Here is a 26203-nt window from a genome sequence, read left to right on the forward strand (position 1 = left end):
TATAACCATAATGATTTAAATAATTCATTGCCTGTTCAATTTATTAATTGATGTTTTCTTTTAAAAAGAAGTTTGAATGTGTGATCAATTTCTGCTAATTAAAATGTTCCTATCCACTAGGTACGATGTATGCTAAATATTTGGGGGGTGATGCTTTTCATACGTTTATCATGGATTGTTGGCCATGCTGGCATAGGTAGGTAAAATAACTTTTAAAAAAAAAATAAATATATATATATATATTTATGGCAAGTGCGTTTTTTAGTTTTTAAAATCCTATTTTGAATGCAGGTGATATTGTCATGCAACATTTAGTTTGCTTTCATGATCTTAATAGCTATTCATATTGTAGTTTGTTATGAAATATTTATAACTTTGGACAAACTAATTACTACATTATTTGAGAGCAGAATTCCTAAGAGTTGAGCCTTTTCTTTAATATCTTCGATCTTCAGAAATAAATTCAATTGCTAACTTTGCCTGAATGTGGCTATCAAGTTTATCTGAAGCTTGTTGGGAAATGATTACTTTTTTTCTGCCTTGCGTTCCATATTCTCATCTTTACAAATGGGGGTCAAAAACCCTGCTCCTTTCAATGTGTTGGGCAATTTGTGACTGGATGTTTTTAATTAAATTTTATCAAGTTAAGCTTAACATCGTAAACTGGTATGAAAAGGTTTGCTTGGTTTTTATTAGAATGTTCCTGTTTTTAATTTGTGCTGTTGTTACAAATCCCTATTCTTGGAAAGAAAACTAATTAAAGAAGCAGTTCCCAAAAGCAAATCTATATTGAGAGGAAGGATTTACCTGGAAAAGATTATGTCACAGTAGTGGCTCATTATGATTTAAAAAAATTGTATCCGGATTAATATTGCAAGTTAAGCACTTCACTAAATTTAGAAATTTTGTCATCAAATTTCTTTAAAAAAAAACTTGATAATGTAGATTTGTTTGGATAATAGCTTGCATATATGGATCCATGTAGAAATATCTATCTTTTTCAATATTTTTATTAACATTGAAATTTCACATCCAATAATATAGAGTACATAAGGATACATTATACTAATATCATTACAGCCAAGGTACTCCATGTTTTAATCAAACAGATAATATTGCTTTTATTATTTAAAAAAAAATGAAAATCTAAACCCACTACCAAGAAGGAAGCTGTTTGGCCAAAAAAAAATGAAATGAAAAACAGAATTCTTATGCTTCCATAACACCTAGCCATGCCTCAACTTACCTGTTGCTGAAACCCTTCATTACTTTAGTTACTTGAGGGCTTGACTATTCCAAAGTACTTGCTTTCAGGTCTCCACTTTTTGTAACATCAATCAAAATTGATCTGATCTGCTTGCACTTCGTTCCATTCATCTGAAAGCAGGTTTTCATGTAGCTAAATTATCTGTATCCTCCTTCCCATTAAAGATCTGTATGGTCTTCAATGATCCACCAAATATAATTGTACTTCATTATTTATGCTCATGCTTTTGGTTGCTGAAGTTCACTGGAAATCCTCACCACTTCCGAACCTGAATTGAAGCTTTGAGGAATACAAAATTCTTCATTGCTAAATGTTGTCCCCATGAATTGCTTGGAGAAGGCAATCTTGAGGGAATGAGAAAGTTGCAGGGCTAAAGCTGCAAATGTATTAAAATGGACAAACAGTAAAATTCCCATTATCTGGTACCCAGGAGGATCATCAATACCAGAAATGCTAATTTTCTGTTTGACTGAGACTCACACTTCCAGTGCCTAATGAATACACCTGCATTAAGAATACACCATTTACGAGACACCAGACTGTGCAAAATGTAAAGTACGGCGGGGGGGGGGGGGGGCGGAAAAATAAATGGTATTGTAGTCTTTAATTATGTAAATTTCACTGTGATCAAGTAATTCCCATAATTTGCAAAATTTAAATTTAAATTCGAAACCCGATCACTGGCGCTATAACATTGTTGTGCTAGCCACTGAGCTAACTGTGCTGCCGTCATAATTACCCCCCTCTTTACTGATAAAGCCCTACTAATATACCTAATACTAATAAAAATAAACACTCTTACTAGGCAAGGATAGGGAGACAATTTTGGAGAGTCTCCCAGCAGCATCAACCGGCTCTTCATCCTGGTGTCTTGCTCAGGGCCTGAGAGCAATCCAATTTACCACTAAACAAGTGTCCTGCTCAGGCCCGCGGTGCACCTTCTTTGAGTTGTCAACCTAGCTCACCTTCACGCAAGTGGCGAGCATGAAACGAATGCGTGCACATTGAGTAGCTTTGCTCGGTCAGTGGGGGAAACCTGCACGTGCCCACTAAAGCCTCAGTGTTCCCCTGTGGGGTCCATCATCTGGTCTTCTTCACTCTATATATTTATTTATTTATTTGTTTATAAATCAACTCGTTTGTTAATTTACTTATTTATTTATTGCCGGTTGTTTGAGATTCTAGCGATTGAATTCTGGATAATGGGGATTTTACTTTATATTGAAGAATACTTATTCAGAGTTGGTCCAGATGGTTAATTTCAGCATTTTAAGAACACTTTTAGTTGTAGTTTGCTTGTAGTTTGGATGTCACATCATTTGTGCAAATAATTAGTTTCTAAATCATAAAGCATACAATTAGGTAAAGTTGATTGGCTTATCTGGTTTCTTTGAAGATAAATATTTTGATTTTGAGTGGAAAGAAATAATGAAATCTTTGGTTTAAATTTTGCTTAAATTTTATATTTTAAAAGAAAAACATTTTTTTTTGATCAATCCCTAAAGGTAAATTGAAACTTCACTTGTTTTTGGCCATAGTCCTGCAGAAGCTATATTCAAGATTTTGTTTCTTTGTGCTAACCTGGTTATTTCAAGGTAACTGTTTACATTAATGTATACAAGAAATGGGTATGGGGGTAAGCCATAAAGGCCTTTTGAGCCAACTTCATCATTAAATTAATCTTTCTGCCATTTTCCAGCACAAGCTTCATACTTAAATTTAGGCAAACAGTGCAGTAACAGGCCCTTTTAGACCATGAGCCCATGCTGTCCAATTATTCCCAATTAGCCTAAAACTCCAGTATGTTTTGAACAGTGGAAGGAAACTAGAGTATCTGGAGGAAACCCATGCAGTCATGGGAAGAACATCAAAACTCCTTACAGTCACTTGTGCTGTAACAGCATTGTGTTAACCATTACCTATGCTAATGGTCTCAACCTCACTTATTTCTCTTGATAAGTCTTGATTGTTTACAATTCAGAAATGTATCAGATTTTGAATGAATACAACTCAATCTTCATGGTCCTCAAAATGAAAATTTCAAAAATTAATGATCTTAAGTGAAGATGCCTAACTCCTTTTCCTTGACCAAATTGATAGGTTATGAATAGCTAGGGTCTAAGAATCAATTTGAGCTCTAGCCAAGTAGTCACATCTGCAAGTTTAAAAACTCTCTTCTGGTCATTGGTTTCTCTCTGTAAACCAATTCCCAATCTATGTCATTACATAACTACCAATTCCATTTGCTTTAAAGTTATTGATCAACTGATATTGGATCTTTGGCAATATCTTCCAGAAATCCAAATATACAACACCTACAGCGTGATGCCTTTGATCTATTCTACCAGCTATAATCTCAAATAAAATCAACATAATATGGCAAACATAATTTTCATTGTTGAGATAGGTAAAATTAATAATCTATTAGTTAGGGACCCTCTTGGAAAAAGCAATCCCAGTATGATTGAATTTCTCATAAAGATGGAGAGTGCAATAGTCAGATCTAAAACTAGTGTGCTATGCTTGAATGGGAGACTACAACAGGATGAGAAGGGAATTGGTCACTGTGGACTGGGAACACAGGCTAGTTGGCAGAACAGTTGGGGAACAGTGGAAGACTTTCAAAGAGATTTTTCAGTGCTCAACAAAAACATGTTCCCTTTTTTTTAAAAAAAGAGAGGGAAGAGTCAACCTTGATTAACTAAGTAAATAAAGGAAAGAATAAAAACTAAAAGCTCATGTGTACATAGTGGCCAAAAGTAGTGGGAAACTGAAGGATTGGCAAAACTTTAAAAAGCAACAAAGGAGAACAAAACAGGAAATAAGGAAAGGGAATAAGGATTATGAAGGTATATTTGCACAAAATATTACACTTTATAAATATATAAAGCATAGGGCCCTTGGATGCTGAGAAAGGGAGATTGATATTGAGTAATGAGGAAATGGCCGAATATTTGAACAAATATTGCATCAGTCTTCACTGTGGAAGACACGTCCAGCTTGCCAAAGAATGGTGATAGGGACGTGAGACCCTCGATAAAAATAATTGTTATAAAAGAGATAGTGATGAGCAAACCAATGGGACTGAAAGTAGACAAATCCCCTGGTCCTGATGGGATGCATCCCATGGTACTGAGGGAAATGCTGGGAGTTATAGTCAATGCATTTGTAGTCATTTACCAAAATTCTCTGGATTATGGACAGGTCCCTGCAGATTGGAAGATGGCAGATGTCACGCTACTTTTTAAAAAGGGATGTAGGCAGAAGACGGGTAACTATCGGCCAGATAGCTGAACGTCAGTAGTTGTGTAAATGCTTGAAGCTGATATTAAGGATGAAAATAGCAAAGTATTTTGAAAGAAGGGGCTCCATCAGGCAGAAGCAGCATGGATTCAGAAAGGGCAGGTCTTGTTTGACAAACTTGCTGGAGTTCTTTGAGGATATAATGGGTGTGGAGTAAGAAAATGAAAATTAATATTGTCTTTTTACAAGAAACACATTTGAATGTGAAAGAAAGTGTGAAATTAAAATGGGATTGGGTTGGGCATGTATATTTAATTCTAGAGCTAAAGGTGTAGCAATTTTGATACATAAAAAATTATCTTTTGAATTACAATCAATGGAGGAAAAGGCACGATGTATTCTTGTAAGATTTTTAGTGAATTTTGGACTTCATCTTCATTTGGAGCATAAATATTATTTATTTCAGATGCATTTTTATGTATAGGTCAAGCTAATGATAATATTTTAGTTGGTGGTGATTTTATTTGTGTTTTGGAACCTTTATTAGATAAATCTCTGAAGAAAGTTTTAAAAAATCCAAGATGGCAATTCAGGACCAAGCGTTGATGAAAGATCTTAGTTTAGTAGATATTTGGAGACGTCTTAATCCGACAGAGAAAGATTTTTCTTTTTATTCATCTAGACATGAATCGTTTTCAAGGATTGACTTCTTTTTAGTATCGGCACATTTACAAGGGAAAATACAACAAACAGAACATAAAAGTAGGGTGATTTCAGATCATTCTGCTATATTGTACATATGAATCTTCTGAGAAAATTCAAATAGCTTATCGTTGGAGATTTAATACAATGTTGTTTAAAAAAAAATGGAATTTATTTTTTTGAAAAAACTAATTTTTTTTGAAAGAAAATTCTAAATCTGTTCAAAGTAAGTTTGTATTATGGGATGCTATGAAAGTTTATTTGAGAGGACAAATAATTAGTTATACTTCTAAAATAAAAAATAATCGATTAAATCAGAGTCTTGAATTAGAAAACAGATCAATGATTTAGAAAAGGAATTTCAGAAAGATGCTACAGAATATCAGAAAATAGAATTATCTAGGCTGAAATTGAAATATAATACCTTGCAATCTTATCAATTTGAATGTGTGATTAATAGGATTAAACAACGGTATTACGAATGGGGAGAGAAAGCACACAAGGTATTGGCATGGCAATTAAAGAAAGAACAGATATCGAGGACTATTAATGCTGTTAGACGGAATTCTCTTATTATTTATAAACCTCATGAGATTAATGATGAATTTTATTCATTTTATAAAAAGTTGTATACATTTGAAGGAAAACAGGAAACTGGATCGATTGACTTATATTAAAAAAATCAACGTTGAATTTACCGATATTAGAGGATGGAGATATACAGGAGTTAGAAGAACCATTTACTGATTCGGAAATTAAAATGGCTATGCTGGAAATGCCAAATGGTAAATCGCCTGGTGATGATGGATTTTCGGTTGAATTTTATAAAATTTTTTATGATGATTTATCTATAGTGTTTGGGGATGTATTACGTCAAGTTGGAGAACACTGATTTATCTGAGACTTGTTCTAGTGCTTTAATTACAGTAATTCCTAAAAAAGATGGAGAGCCTTTGAAGGTATCTTCATATAGTCCAGGGGTGTCAAACTCAAATTCACGGAGGGCCAAAATTAAAAACTTGGACTACGTCGAGGGCCGAACTAAATATTTATTGAAAATTTTCAACAACATCTGCATGTTTTCTCTTCTTTCAACATATGTAATGTTAAACTTTTTCTTATTAAAATAAATGTTTAACAATAGTTTTGGATAAACTCTTTCATTGTCATTGTCATTGGCCCACTTCCTTTAGCGTTCTGAAACCGTGCACATGACGAGTCAATGAGGGATGATTAAAGCAGTGGTCTTCAAACTTTTTCTTTCCACCCACAGACCACCTTAAGCAATCCTTTACTAGTTACAAAGCACCAATGGCACAGGGACGCGAGTGGAAAGAAAAAGGTTGAGAACTGTTGTATTGTGGTAACTCCACATCTGATTAGGTTAATTGTTAGGCGAGTGGTCAGAGAAGGACCCCCCCCCCCACCCCAAGAAAGGCTTAAATCACAGGAACAAAATAAGCTTCCGTCTCACTGCTCCCAATCTTACACACAGTCCTGATGTGGAATGTGGGGTCGCAGCTCCACGTTCACCCGAGTTCAGGTGCTGTCTGTGTGGAGTTTGTACGCTCTCTCCTTGTCTTGGACCAACAGGTCGGTCGCCTGACAAAGGCACCCGAACCCCCCATTGAAACGCCGGCGTCCGGGGCGGTGGAGGAATTGGCTGAGAAGAGCGCGTTGCTCCCACCCCCCTCCCATTGTTGGAGAGGGATTAAACTGCGATCTCACGGCGCCGGGCTCGTCTCCAACAAAAGGAGCGGGAGGCAGCGTCCGCTGCGCATGGAGCGAGGGGGACATTCGGTCCAGCGTCGCTGCTGAAGCGCAGACCCAGCGAGGATGGTCCCCAACTCCAGCCGCGTCTGGGAGCCGGGCGGGCTGAGTGCAGCCCTCTGATCCACGGGATTCGGGACTCTGAGATCCCTCCACACCTCCGGCGTCTTCATTTTCACCTTCAGTGTGCATGCGCTAAACTGGCGCGGCGGCCAGCGGGCCAACTCTAATATATATTTAATATGATCTTGCGGGCCAAATATAATTATATCGCGGGCCAAATTTGGCCCACGGGCCAGAGTTTGACATATGTGATATAGACCAATTTTGTTGTTAAATGTAGATTATAAAATAATAGCTAAAGTATTAGCGAATAGATTGGCTAAATTTTTACCGTAGTTGATTCATATTGATCAAACAGGTTTTATAAAGAATAGTTATGCTTCAGATAATATTTTGTGAGTGATTAGTTTGATTAATAGATTTTGACAATCTTTAGATCATCCGATGGTGATATCCTTAGATACAGAAAAAGCAGTTGATAGAGTTGAATGGAATTTTTTGTTTAAAGTTTTGGAGAAATTTAAGTTTGTTCCTTCTTTTATTGGTTGGATTACGGCTCTATATAGTAAACCAGTAGCTAGCATAATGACGAATGGTTTGATTTTGGAATCTTTTAAATTAACTCGATCAACTTGTCAAGATTGTCCTTTATCACCAGCTTTGTTTGCATTAGTGATTGAATCTTTAGCACAGTTGATGAGATAAAATACACATAAAATTAATTTATTTGCTGATGACACATTGGTGTATTTAACAAATCCAGCTCAGTCACTTTTGCATTTGAATGAATGTTTAATACAATATGGATGTCTTTCTGGATATAAAGTTAATTGGGGGAAAAAAAATATTACCGGTAAGTGAAGGAGATTATTCAGTTTATAAGAATATTATTAATTTGAAGTGGACTAATCGAATTAAATATCTGGGTATAATTTTGAATGTTAATTATCAATCTTTATATAAATTAAATTATGCTCCATTAATGAAAAAAATTAAAACTGATTTGATTAAATGGAAAGATTTACCTATTAATTTAATGGGAAGGATAAATACAATTAAGATGAATATCTTTCCGCGTATACAATATTTGTTTAAATCTATTCTGTATTTACTTGATAATTTTTTTTTCGAGATTTAAATAAAATGGTTAGCGAATTTTTATGGAGGGGTAAATTTTCTAGAGTAGCTTTGAATAAATTATCTTGGAAATATGAGTTAGGGGGATTACGTTTACCACATTTTCAAAATTATTATGGTGCTGCCGTCTCCCTCTCTTCCCCCCCCCCCCCCCCCCCCCCTGCCCGGCCGACAGCCAAAAGTGATGTCTCACCAGTGCCTTTATAAGTCCTCAGTATCACGTATCTGCTCTTGTATTCTATTCCTCTTGAAATGCATGGCAGTAATACATTTGCCTTCTTCACCACCAACTCAACATGCAAGATTACTTTCAGGCTATCCTGCACAAGGAGTCCCAAGTCCTTTGCAGCTAGGTATTATCAATTTTCTCCCCATTTTAAATAAATAATCTGCATGTTTATTTTTTCTCTACCAAAGCACATGAGTGTACACTTTCCAACATTGTATTTCATTTGCCACTTCACTTCTCCTATCCTAATCTATCCAAGTCCTTCTGCAGCTTCCATGTTTCCACTCCACAACCTGCTCCTCCACCCATCTTTGAATTATCTGCAAACTTGTCCACAAAGTCATTCTTATTATATCCTTTTTATAAGTTGCACTATTTTCCTTTCCACTCACTTCTGACTTGAATTGTAGCACCACATTTGGTTGCTTAAATTCCAAAATTAATTATTTTGTAAGATGATGATCAGATCATCCAGTGAATTCTCTTCTTTCAAAATGGAATGTTACGGGTCAAGAGGATCCCAAAATCCAGCAGCAATTGAAATTCACCAAGACAAATAGTTACTTAAACAAAAGTTGCTTTTAATTTTATTTGAATATAAAAACAAGATCAAACTTTAATTTATTACTATTAACTTAACTTCCTTCTAATTCTAAGTGCATGTGTATGTAATGCAGGCAATTCTTATACTGTGCACAGAATTTAACATTTATTAATCTTCACCAGGCTTTGGTGCTTGAAAGGTAAATGATTACCGCTTAGGAAAGTCCTTGTCAGTTTTCAGAGAAAGATTTGTTGCTCGTTGGACACAAACTGATTCCTTCCGATCAGCCACTTCAGTGTCTTACCGAAGAAACTTGCCCCATCAGGGTTTTCCAAATGATGACCTTTTTCTTTCAGGTCACCACAGAGTTCCTTTTCTGTTTCCCTTTATTCAGGTGTAACATTATACAGTCAGTCATCTCCTCTTGTATGGACCACGAGGGCTTTGACCAGGCTGAACTAAGAACTCACAACCTTCTTCAAAATGGGTTTTTTCCACAAGCTTCCCAGCTTGTCATATTCCAGTCACAGCTGCTGCTGCTGAACTGTAGAACTGAATTCTCTCTCCCCCTCTCACTCAGAGAAAAAAGCATCTTTGACTTTCTCTGCTTGCAAAACCACATGACCCTCCTAGACAGCAAACTGGATTCGGACAGACTGCGGCACTGGACCTAATCTTTTGAGTCCATTCATCTGTTGCTTTCCAAAACAATAATCCATTACTCCACACCTACTTGTGAAGTCTCTATAGGCACTCGGAGCCTGGACTGTCTGGCTTGAGCAGAGCTCTGGGATTTTAAATGAGATCTGTTTTGAAGTGTTTGTATATGACCTACACTTGAAAACCTGCCATAATTTATCTCCTTGTCTATGTACAATATAAAATATTACATAATCTGTCACAGGAGACACAGATTATTACTTGTGATTGAATTTGAAAGCTCAAACTTTTTTCAACAAAATTAGTTCCTCGGGTTCTCTTTTTTGCATGCCACAGTTCTCCCATATACTTGGTTGATTTTGTGAAGAAGGATGAAAAGTAACTCCTTTACCTCCATTGTAAAATCTTTAGTCACTGCTACTGCAAATTCTCCCTTGTACTCTTGTAGTTTCAGATTTTCAGACCTCTGCTTTGTGTTGAATCAAGTCTCTTTAAAAGCTAATGACAAATTCAATTCTAGATTTGATGCAGGAGCTAAATTTTAAGCATTTGGTATTGGATCTGGTTCTAAGTGGAAGTTTAGAGATATCCTGATTGAAACATGTAATGATAGAATTGATGTGATGAGGTTGTTTCCTCCTGCTTGTTGAAGAATCTTTGAACTAGGGTAAAGAAAACAGAAATAAAAAGACAAAAAAAAATGCCCATTTAAGAGAAAAGGGTTCAATGTTGAGATTAGTGTTTTTTTTTGTGGGAGAAGGATGGGAAAACTGAGCTCATGATTTAGAGCAGGGGTTCCCAACCTGGGGTACATGTACCCCCAGTGGTACATTTGCACTTTTCAGGGGGTAAATTGGGTCTGAGAGAATAACCACTACCATGGTGTTGTAATCTTCAGTCAGATTGCACAATGTCATTTTTTTATCCTTAATTTTTAGGGGTACAATGGGAACCTATAAAAATGTCCAAGGGGTACAGAGGAACAAAAAGGTTGGGAACCCCCGATTTAGGAGATGGATGAGAAAAATTGAGATTTTTGATGATCAGAGATTGAGGTGAATGTTTCTTTGTGGGGGTGAGAGGGTAGTGGCACTAGATAGACAAGAAGGTGGAGTTGACACCAGCCATGATCTCAGTAAATAGAAGACCAAGCTCAAGACCAAGTGGTCTTGTTATTGCCCTAGATTTTTTCTTTCTTATTTAATTTAAGCATTTGCTTTCGACTGGATATTTAATGTCATTTGGATGTCTTGCAAATAATTTGAACACCTGCAACAATTTGTTCAGTAGTAAAAATTGTTGAATTACAATTTTTGAATAAAATGAGACAAAAACTAAAATATATCAAAAGTTTTGTAATCAGGAACTGTAATATTAAGCCATAAAGTTTCTTTTAAGTTGACTAATTCTCAGCAAATTGATTTTCAGTTGCAACTGTAATTTTATAAGCTCTGGATGTTCAGATTCTAATCAAGATTTCCTTCTTAATTAAACTTGCTACCAAATTAGAATTACTGTTAAGGTTTGATATTGTAGCATCCACTGTTTGCAAACTCTGAAATGTGGAGTTACAATGTTTTAAAGTTGTGTCCCTCTGCAATTTTTTGACTACACCTAGCACCGAACCCAAAATTTTCCATATCTCCCATTAGAGTTCAGGCACCAAAGTGTGTACAATTCAAAATAGGACCTGGATTTATTAATTGAAGATCACTGGTATTCTCTTGTTAACTAGATGCAACACCGATGACATTTCTTTCTGCAGTGGCCTTGAACATCCGATATGCAAGTTATTTCCATCAGTCAAAATGAAAATATTTGGTTGGAACAAAGAAAATACTGGCAGACATTTTGTTTTATTTTCTATTTGAGATCAATGTACATTAAGGGAGTCAGGAATAAGAGTTGGTGTAAAAAGTGGTGCCAAGGTGCCAAGCTTATTAAATGGCAGAGCAGATTAAAAAAGGCTCTTGCTTCTATTTCCTATATTTTTGAGTAGCATAATTGATGGAATTTTAATTTTGTGGGTGCATCAATATATCATGTCATTTTGATATCTAGTGCTGCACAAACTTAATGTAATGAATTTGACCATTGCTGTTTTTTTTAAACAGCTTTTTCTGTTGGTCTCTTCCTCCGCCACCTCTACATATGGGGTGAAAACCATATTTTTAGCAGTACTTCATACCTCCCATCAAATTTTATTTTCATGCTACAATTTTTCTGAAATTGATGATCTCTTATACTAGTATATGTATAGTTCCCATTCACATTAGGTTCTTTACATGGAGTTGATTTTTGTTTTGACCTAATGATATTTAGCCAATATACCAGCAACAAAAAGTGTCTATTGGCATAAGATATTTTAAATCCAGCATGCCCAAGTTATAATCTCTTACCATTGTCAATGTTTGGTGCAGCATACTGGCAATTACCTTTTTATGAGAATATATACAAGGATTATAGTGGGCCTATGAGGTCTTGGACTTTAATATTAAAAAAAAAATAAAATAAAATAACCTTGGATCAGTTACCCATTTTATTTATTAAATGATTCTGTGGGGAAGTTTAAATGATGAATAAGTTGTGGATGAACAATGTTTCCAAGATTCAATTTATTATCACATTAATAAAAATGTATCATATTGCATGAAATTTCTTTTTGCCTGCTGCAAGGCAGACAGATTCTCTTCCGGCAGGAATTGCCTAAGCGCCTCATACAGTCAGACTGACAGAGAGAGAGAAAAGCAAAAGAGAGTGTTTCCCCACCCCGAGTCACCAAATGTCCGTAGATTCACGTCCAGCACTCCCACAACCAGCCTTGTGTTGGTCTCCCGATTGCAGTCTCCAGCAGCCCACGGTTTCAGAGAGTTCCTCGCCTTGAGTCACCAGCAGCTTGCCGTATGCACTGGTCCCTCAGCTGCAGTGCCCTCTCACTGGTTTGTCACTGTCCCCACAGATCATTTTCTCTGCTTATTCTTCTGAGATGGGGATGATCTTCCCATCCTCTGGTGCCCTGCTCCAGTCCTCCAATTCCCAGAGTCTGCAGTCCCTCATGGCTGCTGCCAATTAATAGGCATTGCCATCTTGGGCGCAGACCAGCGGTTGTGGGATTTCAAATAAAACCATCGTTAGCCCCCTCAACGCACTGTTCAAAACCTGTGTAGAGCCAATTGCAGTCGACTGGGCCCCACAGGAGTGCTACATCTCTGCTCCCCGCAGTTCTGCATGACTGTTAGTGCTCCAGCAGCACTGGCATCTTGGACTTCAGAATCCAGCAGTCGAATAGCTGTGCTCCATGTTTGCACTAAAATTGAAAGTCCAGCCATTTTTGGCTTTTAAACATTCAACCATGTTACAAATAAAAGGCTCTTGGTTTAATAGCTGTATAGTTGGACATGTATTAAATTAAGGGCATTTATTCAGATGCTGGTTTTTAATTTTGTAAATTTTTTTTGTGATAATTTGTCAAATAATATATGTATGTTTGTAATACATAATCTTCTATGTGGTTCCAGTTTACAAATTGTTATTTAGGATTTTATTTAACACCTTTGCTGAATTTTACTCTTCTGTAAACAGGTCTGGCTCTTCTGGTCATAGGCATGGCGACTGTTGTTACCACCATCACAGGGCTATCAACATCTGCTATAACCACCAATGGATTTGTTCGTGGAGGTAATGTTTTTGTGCTTTGCTTGGAAAATATTTGTTAATATACTGAATTTCTTTCTTTATCTCCCCTTGATCTTTGACATCTCTGCATGTCATTTACTTTCTTTGGATGCAAATGGAGGAAATGAAGGCATGTCTGAATAATCGTCAGATCATGTGTGTATAGCTCTTCAAGGACTCCTTTTATATCACTGGGATTGAATTTTAAGATGGCCAGAATGGATGTTTTTTAAACAAACTGTAACCATAATTTATTGATGTTTCTGCTGAGTAATTTACTACCCCAGAAATGTACTTTTTGGAGTGGATTTGGCTCTTAGAAGGTCAAGTGCTTCTAAAACTGCTTTTTTTATTTTTGTGTTGATAATATTTACTGACATAAAATGGTTATAGTGCTAATATGGGCAGGTAGCTGGCTAGCTGGTTCAGTTGAGAGCAAGTCTTAAACCATTTGGATCATGTTTAGTTAAGTATGAATGAATTTTAAAAGTGCAATTCAATATAATTGTAAGTATTAGATTAAATCAGTGGTTCTCACCTTTTTTCTTTCCACTCACATACCACTTTAAATAATCCTTAAACATTGTGCTCTATCATTAGTAAGGGATTATTTAAGGTGGTATGTGAGTGGGAAGGGAAGGTTGAGAATCACTGCCCAGACCCAATTGTTACTGAATTATTTTTCTTGAGAAAAATTGTCATTAGCCCATTTCCTTTGGAGTTATGAAACCATGCACCTAATGAGACAATTAGGTACAATTAAAACAGTGGCTTTCATATTTTTTCTTTCCACCCACATACCATTTTAAGCAATCCCTTACTAATCACAGAGCATCTACGGCATAGGGAATACTTAAAGTGGTATGTGAGTGGAAAGAAAAAGGTTGCGAACCACTGGATTAAATGTAGTAGTTGCACCTATTTTCATTCCATGTTAGTTGTGTATGGAAAATCTTCAGAAATGATGGTTAACTGCTGATTGAATAATTAGGTAAGAAGTACACCAGCTAATTAGAAGTAGGAAATATGGCCTCTAGCCTGTATGCCATTCGAAATTTCCTTTATGAAAATCAGCTTTAATTAAAGTTTAAAAAAAAATATATATATATGGTGAGAGAACACAATTTTATTGTTTGTTTAAAAAGTTAGTAATTTGATTGATACTTTTATGGCAGGAAATTGAGTACATCTTTGTACTCTGTATTTTGAAGCATCTTTACCTCATTATACAACTTATGATATAATGTTGGGAAATATTAAATGAACCAACTTTTGGCTTAATTGTCAGTTTAAAAAATACCCTTTTCATCTATGGATGGATGTGGAGGTGTCTGTTGCGGCAATGGCAATGTAACTGGACCTTGATCATGTGGTCATTCAGTGGAGACATGTTATTAAATTATAGAAGGGTAATTAGCAATTGAAGAGGTATAACCAAGGATTATCTTTAATTTCTTTCTCTGTTAACTTCAGCTCTCTGACTTTTATCAAATAGTTTTTTTTCTCTCCCCAACCCTTTTATCTCTCACATGCCTATTGATTCCATTCTCTGCTGCTTTCTCTCCTGGCACCCACTTGCATAAGGGGAAATTTACTATGGCCAATTAGTCCACCAACCTGCATATCTTTATAATGTGGAAGAAAACTGGAGCACAGAGGATACCCGAACCATCACAGGGAGAACATATAAACTCCACACAATTGAACAGAGTTGCTTGAACTGCCAGTTGATACTGAAAGATCTTTTAAACATCTAATTGCTCCTCAAAAAGAATGCAAATTTTGTTATTCTTAATTGTATAGGTAAATAACACTGCCTCTGCATTTAAAAATTGAAATCACAGAGATAATTCAGCACCACATTATGAAGAGGTGCTCCAGTCCAGGGTAACAAATAGAATTGTAATAAGATATCAGGAATAATTTGCTCAAGCCCTCAAATTTAGGAAGAGTGCTGATAATGACTGATAGATATGCCAGTGATGCAAGAACAGTATACTACACAGACTAGAAATGTGAAATAAATCAATGCTGCTGGATGGATGGTGGCAAAGGAGAGAGGGAGCTTTCTAGTCACCAGAAATCTTTTTTTAATCAAACTTGGAAAAATTAGAGAATTTTTAACTTTCATATCTTGACGCAGGACAAGGAAAGACTGGAGGGCAAGAAAGGTTGGAAAGATGCAAGAAGTAGCTGATGTGGCTGTAGGGATAATGGAGATTGGTGAATAACAAAAGCCATGGGGGATGAACAAAACCTGAAATCACCAGAATGAGATTCATGGAAACAACCTTTCATTTCAGCCTGGTATCTGAAATTGTGAATGGAGTGTCAATTCCAGAAGTCTCGACTGGTTATCTTGACACTTTATTTTCCCCTTGACTGTATTAGTTGATGGTCATGTTTTCCTGATCCATGTGTGCTCAGAATTGTGTCTGTGTATTACATAATGACCTTGGGGTGTTCCTAAATGTTTAGCATCATATTAAATCCTCTAAGTGTGACCACAGTAGAACCTTTTGGTCCTGCAACAACATCCTGACTCTTGCCAGCACACTCATTCTGATGTAGACAGGAATCATTTCATTGTCAATGAGTTGAGATGCTAAGATATTTCAATTTTTAATCTTTATACAGTTACATTGATCCCAAGCAGTGAGGACAATGGTGAAACGCTATCTTTGCCTGTGGTGCCACCACCTGAGAATTTCTTGAATGTTCACCAAGACTGATTCCATAGGAAATATTTTTTTGCCTTTTTATTGGCCCAGTTCGAGATGTTTTTGCATGACATCCACACTTTTGAAAGGCAGCTTGCCATTTGTAGCAGCTTTATCTAAATTACCTCTCCATGTAGTTCATAGGGATGTGACCAAAGGTTGGTTCCATGTTGGGCTTTAAAAGCATCTTCAAGATGGTGGAGAGATTTAAAAGTAACTTTAGACTTTAATATAGTAAACTAAAGTGTTCCAGCAGTCACCAATTCTATGGAGCACTCATTGAAAGATTGAGGCTTAAAGTTAGGTGTGGTTGAAATGTGTGACTACAAATGATGTCACTATCTGGGGAATAACTCCAGGTGGGAGTGTAGAAGTTTCCATACTGACAAACTGGTGGAACAGAACTGAGTGACCTGGATATGTGTTGAATGTCAGTGAAACACCTCTTCTTCCAGCAATTTAGCCCAAACTGATTATTTTTTTTTGTGTAGGGAATAATGCTACCTCCTCTTTCATGATTTTTTTTGCATAGAAAAGTCCTTTAGGAACATAATCCCTCTGTTAACTGGAGAAAATCTATAATTAGTCAAATAATTTCTGGTAGTTCTGCAACAGCTGGTCCACATCAGTGTCATCTATTGGAAAAAAAAACAACCGAATTGTCGGTGATCTCTTCTTCTCAAAGTATCCCTTCATTGTTTAATTTTATTTTAAGTTGCCATTCAGTCTCCCTTGCCGGATAGATGATTATAAATTCTAATGTTTTTCTCAAATTTCTAAATTGGCAGCACAGGTAGTATTTTTTAAATAAAGCTATGCTCTTTCATCAAATTACATTACGTTTTTGCTCATGCTTAAGCCCAACCCGATTTCCTATCTGTCCACGTAGTAGCATCCGTCATCCCTTTAAACACCTTCAACTAAATCGTGCGTGTCCATGCTGCAGTTCTGGGCCAAGTTTCCATGTTTGATCAATTATTGCTGTCATACCAGCAGGATATTTTTCTACACCAGCTGCAGCAATTTTTGCTCTTGCTTCTATTTAGCAATTACAATAAAAGTTCTTTTAAAAAAAAAACAGACGGCGCGGGGATTGGGTCAGTGCAGATTCTCTGGATTCTTGGGTTGTACTTTTAAAATTCAAATTTAAGGAGGAATAAAGAAGAGATGGACAGGTAATTTTTGATAGTTTATCCAAGAGCATTTATCAAAATGAGTGGTTTTAAAGAGAAATAAAGTCCATATGACAAAAATGGAAACATTTTTTCAACAAAAAATGCTTGAAATTATGTTTGAAAATGAACATTGTATTTAAAAAAAAAATACAATATACAAATGAATTTATTTGCAATGACCTGTATTAAGAATGGTCACTTGTTGCCACTGTGCATCTGCAGCGCTTATGCATGCATGCACACAAAAGCCCGCTAAATTTAAAAAGTTTGAGACTCCGGATTCTCGGATGGTCCAGATTTCTGGACTTTTACTATGCGCACTTCAGTTGCAGTGTTTTATTTTGAAAAAAAGGAGCATGGTAACAATGATATGCATTAAATTTCATCTGCTAAATCTTGAACTCTTTCATTGGCCGTGGCACTTCCAAGTTTTTTTTTGTTTCATTGTACAGATTTTGCAGTTGTGCCTTGAATGAATTCTCCTCTCCCTCAAATCAAATGTGTATATCTCAATAGTCAATTGTGTAACATTGAACCATATGCAACACACCTGCATCCCTGTTTACCAGTTCTGTTCCTATCTCCTCTTTGGAATATACTACATTTTTAAAATAAATAATATGGTGATGCATTTTTGCATCTTTCTGGGGTATAAAATACAATGTCTTTTTTTAAAACAAAAAATTCCACAGTATCTTTGGCTATATGCCTAATTGGTTTTGTCACAAAATGCCTGGAAGTACACTGTACTGATTTGGACAAAGTCAGAAAAATTTGAAAATTAACGTGCTGTAGCAGGTCGAGTGACTATGGAGTTAGACAGGCCGAATTTCCTCCCTCGTCATCTGACACAGATGGCACTGCCCCCCTTCCCTTTCAAGAAGAAGCCCGTGGTTGGCGACATGTGTTGACCGGGGGACAGCGCTGCTTCCATGTGGCATGCTGTTGGATGGGGAGTGATGCCATGACGTGCTGACATCACTTCCTCAGGCTAACGCGCCCCTCACAGTTCAGTTACTGGTTCACCTCGTGCCGTCTGGATGTCTCTCATTTCGGTAGTGCTGCTGTTAGCAGATGCTACAGTGGTGACCCTGATGGTTCCAATGTCTTTGGAACCTACCTCGAACGCAACAAAATGTAGGATGCTACCACTGTTACAGTCGCAAGGGCTGCAACCAACGCTGTGGGAGTAGATTTGCTGTTTTCTGGACAAATCAGTCCATTGAATTGGTTACAACTGGCCAAACCTCAGTTCCAGATTTGAGGTATTGTCTTGAAGGATACCAAGTCTTGGCATGTCGTCAGCACCCTGGATGATGCTACCACAGCAAATGTTTGTGGAAAATCCTTCTATGGAGTGCAAGTACAAACAATTCCGGCGTTTCCTCCTCAATTACCTGGAACTCAGATGACACGAGCGTGCCATCCGCATGCTGAATATGCAAGGCCTGGGCAATGGGAACTCCTCTGAGCTCACGCTCGAAATGGAGGTCTTAGAGGACGGACATTCAAACTGTTTCTTGTTTGAGGCCCTGTTCCTCTGAGCTACCGGTGCACATTTCCTCTGCCATATCCGATATGTATATCAGCGCCCCACACCTGGTAGCCAAAGAAGCAGACAGACAGACTTTTCTGCTCCATACACTTGCAACCGATCTACTGTATCGGCTCCGCTGGTTCAGCCCCTGCTCTGGGGCCCCCAGCAGTAGCCACGGCTCAGACTCAATGTAATGAGCACTCAGACAAACAGTGATTTCTCTGTGTACCACTGCAGATGGGGCCAAAACGCCTGGCAGTGCATCCCTCCCTGCTCGTATACCAACGCCAAGTCAAGCGTGGCGATGGGAAATAGACAGGCCGGCTTTTGATAGTGGCCTCAGTCGTTGGCACACGTAAAGGCCTACTCTACCTCTGGGACCAGCGAACAAAGAGGGATTTCCTAGTTGAAATGGGCATAAGCTTCATTTCGCTGACTTGTTTCGAACTCTAACACAATTCCAAGGGCCTTCCAAACAGACAGCCAACGGTTCCTCCATTCTGAGTTTCGGCACCCATCTAGTCATAATCCACATCATGGACGCAGTTTTCCATTGGAAGTGTAAGATTGCGTCCATGGGACAAGCTCTACTCTGAGCAGATTTCCTCCGGGCACACGAGCTCCTGGTGAACATGAACAGATGTCATTTGATGAACACTACCACATTCCAGTCATACCCCCCTCACTCTACTGCAGTATTCCTTTCTGCCATTAGGAATCCATGCTCTGGCCAATACCTAATTGTTGGCGCTCAACTTCCACAACACAAACCAGCACATGGCATGGAGCACCACATTGAGACCACCGGGCCCCCAGTGTAAGCATGGGTATGGCGCCTCCCGCAGGACAAACTCCTTTAAGCCAAGACAGTGTCTGCTGTCATGGAGGAGGTGGGTATCACCCGCCACTCACAACCCTGGGTGTCCCCACTGCACATGGTCCAGAAGAACTCCGGCGGTTGGTGCCCATGTGTTGGCTACAGGCGACTCAATGATGCCACTATCCCAGATAGATGTCCCATCTCGCAAGTTCAGGATTTTGCCATGAGGCTCCAGGGCTGTGCTGGATCTTTTCCAAGATGGACCTCATCAAAGGGTACCATCAGATTTTGGTTCATCCTAACGACGTCCCGAGAACATCCATTATTACACCTTTTTGAGTTCCTTCGAATGCCTTTCAATCTAAAGAACACAGCCCAGATGTTTTGGTGCCCTGTGGACATGGTTGGCAGGGACCTCGATTTCATCTTCGCCTATCTGGATGACATTCTTATTGCAAGCCCTGATGGCAGCAAACACAGGATACACCTGGCTTGCCTTTTTGACAGTTTGAAGGAGTTTGGACTCGTGGTTAACCTGGCTAAGTGCCAGTTCGGCTGGAAATTAGTGGTTTCCTGGGACACAATATCACCCAAGAAGGAGCACACCACTACCAGATAAGGTGGAAGCCATCCAATGTTTTCCCAGGCCGAGCACAATCAAAAGCCTCCCCCCAGCCCTTACAACAGAGTAATTGGTCAGAGCGGTCGGCACGGTGCAGGAACAGTGGGTCAGTGAACAGTGGCGCCCTCTTTTTGTTTTTCAGTAAATGTCTCCGGACACCAAAACTCAAGTACAGCATATTCGACCACAAACTGTTGGCCTTGTACCTGGCAATACAACATTTCCAGTACATGTTTGAAGGAGGCAGTTTCATTGCCTTCACAAACCACTTACCCGTGTACTCAGCAAGGTCTCAGACCTGTGGTTGGCGAGGCAAAAATGACACTTCTACATTTCCGAGTATACAATGGACATTCGCCATGTTGCAGGCAAATCAAACGTTGTGGCCGACATGCTGTCCAGACCGGACATCGCCGCTACCTCAGGAGGGCTTGATGTTGCTCAGCTAGCCAAAGACCAAGCAGAGGATGTGTATGTTCAGGCCTATCGGATGGACTACCATCACTAGTCTGAAGGTTAGCGATTTCTGTCCTTTGCTGGGGAGCCTGACTTTATTGTGTGACATGTCCACAGATTTCCCCAGACCCATCTTACCTGTGACCTGGCGATGGCAGGTTTTTGACCAAATACATGGTCTGTCACATCTTTCCATAAGGTCCATTGTCTGCCTGCTGTCTGACAAGTTGGTGTAGCATGGCCTCTGCTGCAATGTAACTCTATGGGCCAAGGCTTGTTTGGACTGCCAAAACCCCAAAGTGCAGACACACCAAGGCCCCACTCCAGAGCTTTGACCTGGCGCAGCACAGTTTTGACCATGTACACGTGAACATTGTCGGTCCGCTCCCCGTGAGCTAAGGTAAGCAGTACTTATTCAAATAATAGTTTTACCAGTTGGCTGGAAGTGATATCCCTGCCCACTTGCAACACAGAGACTTGTGCCAGAGCTTTCTTGTCCATTTGGGTCACATGCTTTGGAGTCCTGACCCACATCATCCACCCAAGGGGCCCAGTTCACGACTTTGCTCTAGTCCAACCTAGTCAAGTTCTGCAGCAGCCAGTTACACCACACCAGGGCCTACCATCCTCGGGCAAAAGGCCTCATCGAATGTTTCCACCACTACCTGAAAGCAGTCCTGAAAGCTTGATTACAAGGCCCTAATTTGATGGACGAGCTCCCATGGGTGCTGTTAGGAATTCTTCAAAAGAAGACCTACCAGTGTCGTCAGCTGATATGGTGTAAGGCTCCCCACTTACCATCCCAGGGGACATTCACTTCAACCCCCACAACCCAGTGATCTGGATGTACTCCAGAGATTGAGGGAAGAAATGGGTAAACAGAAACCTCCGCTACCTTCCTGACACGGCTCTCCACTCTGTCACATCCTGGCGAACCTGCAAACCACCAAATTCATTTTCATGTGGAGAGGACAGCAAGAGACACCTCTACAATGCCTCTATGAAGCCCCATTCAAGATGTTGCAGCGAGATGGTGTTATTTTCACCTTTGACATTGGCAGACAGCAGGACAGGTTTACCATTGACTGCCTCAAGGCAGTGCATCTGGGCTCAAACTAACCCACTCCGGATCCCCAGGTCAGACACAGGCTGCCTGCCCAAAGACAATACGGTAACTTGCTTAAAGGGTGGCAGTGATTCGGGGGTTGGGGGGTGGTGTAGCAGGCCGAGCGACTGCCCACAGTTGGCAACATGCATTGTCCGGGGGACAGCGCAGCTTCTGTGTTGCGTGCCGCTGGATGGGGAGTGACGCTGCAATGTGTTGACGTCATTTCCTCAGGTCAGCGCACCACTCACATGAAGTGGGCGGTGTTGTCAAGAAGCATGAGGAATTCAAAATAAAGTTCAGTTACTGGTCCACCTTGTGCTGTGTGGATGTCTTTCATTTCAGTAACACTGCTGTTAGCAGACACTACAGTGGTCATTTTCTGATGAGTCTCATCTTCATTTACCTAAACTCATTCTGTTCTTGAATTTCCTTCTGTATTGCTTTGCAAAGTGATCTGGGAGCAATGTAGAAGAATGTGATCTTCTCAATTAGATTGACACTTTCAGTTTCTATTTTTGGGCTGCCTGGTGAATTATAGATCAATTGTAGCCTTCATTGGGTATTGGATTTTGAATTTGCTATAAAGCTTTGTCCACAATGCCAGGTTTTACATTCTGGAAGCATATGGAAATGAGACTGGAGTTAAATTTCCCCACCAATCAGTTCTATCAACTGTGCTATTAATAGAACCACACAACACAGGAACCAGCCATTCAGCCCACGTCTGTAGGTATTTTCAGGTGGCCAAATTACCCTGATGTAAAGCTGCATATTCTACCCCTATGCAGCTATTGGGAGGCCACCTGAAAATGGAGAACCTGGCCAGGAGGAGCACTTACCTAACCCTCCTCTTGTAGGTATAATCTCCAGCTCTGAGAATTCCCCGTTGCACCTGAAAGCAACAGTGGGACTATGGCCACAGTCCACAGGAGCCAGCATTCACTCTGACACAGCTCTCCTTCAGCTGGCATGTTCAGGTGATAAAGGTGTCTTCTCTGTGGCCACCTGAACGTCCCAGCTGCGTCTGCTGGTGCATTATCTGTGTCCAAGCACTTGAAAACACGTGTGCACATCTCAATCTCAGTTTTTTTATCATTAAATCAGGTTGCTCCAGAGGGAAAAAACAATCCAACCTTGTTTAACCTTTCCTTTGTACCTAATACTCTCTCATCCAGGCAACATTGTGAAGTAATGACCAGAACCACACACAATACTCCAAATGTTGTAGAACCAAAGTTTTGTACAACTGGCACATGACTTTCTGACTTTTATACTCTGATACCATCAAATCTACTTGTATTGCCACTTCTAGCTACTTAGGAGGTTTAAAACTATTCTGAGAGGGCTGGGATCCAGAACAGTAGGTCAGTGAAGGGATTGAGGTGGAATGAAATCTGTCTGCAAAAGCCATGGAAGGCCAGGTTAATGAATATAATGGGGCTGATGGGTCAGTGTATTTATGTAATTGCAGGGAAGATGAACTTGGATCAGTATGTGGATAATGATGTAGCCATTACAGAAACTCAGCTCAATGGTATCTGGCTGGAAGCTCAATGTTCCAGGGTTCAGATGTTTTCATAAAACACGTGACTGTAAATCACCAATAGCAATTAATAACATACAATGTATCTTTCGTACTTTCTTGAGTTCTACAATTATGCAGTATGTGCTTTCTTAAAAAAATTCATTGAGATTGGTTTGAACATTTCTGAAAATGTTAATGTAAGAACTTTCTATAAATTGCCAAGTTAAATTTCTTCACCCTGTCAGCTCAAAACAATTAATTATCGTCTCTAACGAAAGCATTTTCTCTATTCCAAGAATTTAATCATATTGGTTCTCTTGCAATTTAGGTGATTTCCTGTTGCATAGGAAGGCAGATGTTCCTGCAAACCTAGTGGCAACATTTGGAGTTGTGAAATGTCTGACAATTTTGAAATTACAATTAAATCTTTACCACACATTTCTGAGTAACTTTACAGCACACACCCACTGGTAGTGCTTTTGTTTGGCCTTGTGTAGCATTTTGAAATTTGTTGAAGAACACCTTACAAATTATGTTGCGTAAAGTAAATTGAATAGTGTTCCAAAAGGTTGATTCCAAAAGATTTTGTACAAGCACAAGATGAAATCAGCACAAAGTAATTACCCTGTTCTGACTCCTTAACTGAGATCAGTGCATTGAAACCATTAAAGATACTCTTAAGAAAATAACAAGTAATTACAGCTTAAAACCATACAGAACTTGTCTGTTTTATTATCTCTACCAATTTCCACAATACATAAAAATGCTGGAGCAGCTCAACAGGTCATGCAGCATCCATGAAAGGCAAAAGACAGATGACATTTTGGACCTGAGTCCTCCTTCAAGAATGTGAAAAATCAGGCAAATGCTGAGTAAGAAGATTGGGAGGGGGAGAGGATCAAAGGCTTGTTTGCCTGATGTTGACTGCTTTTTGCTTTCCATAGATGTTGCGTGGCCTTCTGAGTTCCTTCAGCACTCTTGTGTATTGCACTAATTCCCCAGGATCTGCAGACTTGTTTACCTCCACTAATTTCCACCCTGCTCCTTGCTCTCAAATTCATTTGGGCTGTTTCGAAGACTACTTTCCCTTTTCTCTATCCTGGGAAACCAGCTATCCACTGACATTTACTGTAAACCACGGACTCCCACACATCTTCCCACTCTGTTTCTTTTCTGTCTCTGCTACATCAGTCAAGATGAGGCATTCTATTCCAAGCCATTTGAAATATCCTTCAGGAAATGTTGCTTCAGCCAATGCCAATTCTGAAAGACACCTTATTGAAATTGATCATTGTGCAATGCTTTTTAAGCTGTTGCTGAGAAAATGTTAGTCTGTTCAGAGGATTGATGTTGTTTTGCCACATTCCTCAGATCAATTTATAAAAGGACCTTCTCTGAGTAGAGTATGCCTCGTGACTGTTAATTTGGTTACTCGACAGGTTCCTCCAGTACATCTTTTGACTTGCAACCCTTGCCTAACTCTGCTCTTCCATTTGGTGCTCATATCTACTGAATCTACTGAATCATAAGCGATGACTCAACCAAAGCTATCACTAGTTTGCCAAGTAATAATAGATTAATGTGCCATTGTGGGCACTGAGGCATTTCTAGGTGTACTTTCTCACACACAGCTAACACATCTTAATAATTTGGAGATTAGGTACAACTCCAGTTATGATGTAAATAATTTCATTTAAAAAAAATACTTTTAGCCTTATTTGGGATCTGACTGGTAATTGAGCAATAGTTTTTGCCTCAGGAATATTATGCAAGAATAATGCAACTTCACTTAACACCACTCAGTTTAACACTTGTTTCAAGTTTTAGTCTGAGGATCTCTAAAGATTTGCCCAGATGGCTGATACTGCACACGGCTAGAGTGCATTAACGCCATAGTTTGTCTGCATTTTGTTTACGCTGATCTCTACAGGCAATCCCCATCTTTATGGAGATGGGTGTTACAGGCAGTATTATGATTTTCTGTAGCATGAGGCTACACCAGTTGCTTGTGTATCATGAAACTAGTGAGAATTTTTGTGCTATTTTTCCAGATAACTTCCACAAGAGCAAATTTTAATCCCATCTCTTAATTTTTTAGTTTGTGAATTCTGTAAAAGCTAATTTCTGTTACATCCATAATGTTGGGCTTGCATCCCAAAGATTCTGGTCGGGGTGAATTTGACCAAAATAAAACACAGAAATGCTTTGTGATCTTGTAATTAGCTTGTCTTGAAATGTGATTAGCCTGTCAATGTGCTTCGGATTATTTTTTTTTTACTCTAGCTGACTGATTAAAGGCTCTGGTCATAAATCAAATCAAAACTGAGCTTTTTTTCATGCATGGAATTCTGTGATATGGTATGAGGAAATGTTTGATGTAACTCATCACTAAATTTTGCTAGAGGAATAGCTGCTTACCACAAAAAAAGTAGGCTCTAAACTACAGATATTGCATTTGGCAATTTTAATGATTTTTATAAAACTTTCAGCATCAGTCAGTAATTCAAAATAATTGAGTATATTTGGAAGTATTAAAGCTAAAAGGTTGAGTTAATGAGGTGAGTCAAGAAAGTACAAGATAGCTTCCAGAGTGTTTGCCAATTTATTTTAGTTTTCCATAAATGAACTGTTCAACTTAATTTTTTTTTGCACTTTAACCTCTAGTTTCAAACTTTTGAAATGGATGAAAAAAAAATTAAGAAATGTGACAAGTAATATAGCTTGGCATTTGATGTTTGCATTTCAGAAGATTGCACCTTGATTTAATTATTGGCAATGTTATCAAGTTTCTTTGAAAGGAGATGCACAACTGAGAAAGCTGACCGAGTTTATTTTCATCTGGTTGTACACGTACCACTCGACAAAACAGTACATCTTCAGACCATCGTGTGCACACACAGTGCACCCTACACACAACTAAAATCACTTTGGTAAATGTAATCAACTGTCA

The 26203-nt window shown here is 38.7% G+C and overlaps 1 protein-coding gene across 2 annotated transcripts in view; it reads left to right on the forward strand.

Moving 5' to 3' along the window:
- Nucleotides 1–26203, forward strand: part of slc12a2 (solute carrier family 12 member 2) — a 171157-nt gene that overhangs the window by 41574 nt on the left and 103380 nt on the right. For both annotated transcript variants that reach the window (XM_069927966.1, XM_069927957.1), the window contains exons 3-4: nucleotides 121–196; nucleotides 13198–13293. In XM_069927966.1, the coding sequence (XP_069784067.1) occupies nucleotides 121–196; nucleotides 13198–13293 (172 nt within the window). The remainder of the gene's footprint in view (nucleotides 1–120; nucleotides 197–13197; nucleotides 13294–26203) is intronic.

Source organism: Narcine bancroftii, chromosome 1, assembly GCF_036971445.1.
Source record: "Narcine bancroftii isolate sNarBan1 chromosome 1, sNarBan1.hap1, whole genome shotgun sequence".
In the NCBI taxonomy this organism is placed as follows: domain Eukaryota; kingdom Metazoa; phylum Chordata; class Chondrichthyes; order Torpediniformes; family Narcinidae; genus Narcine; species Narcine bancroftii.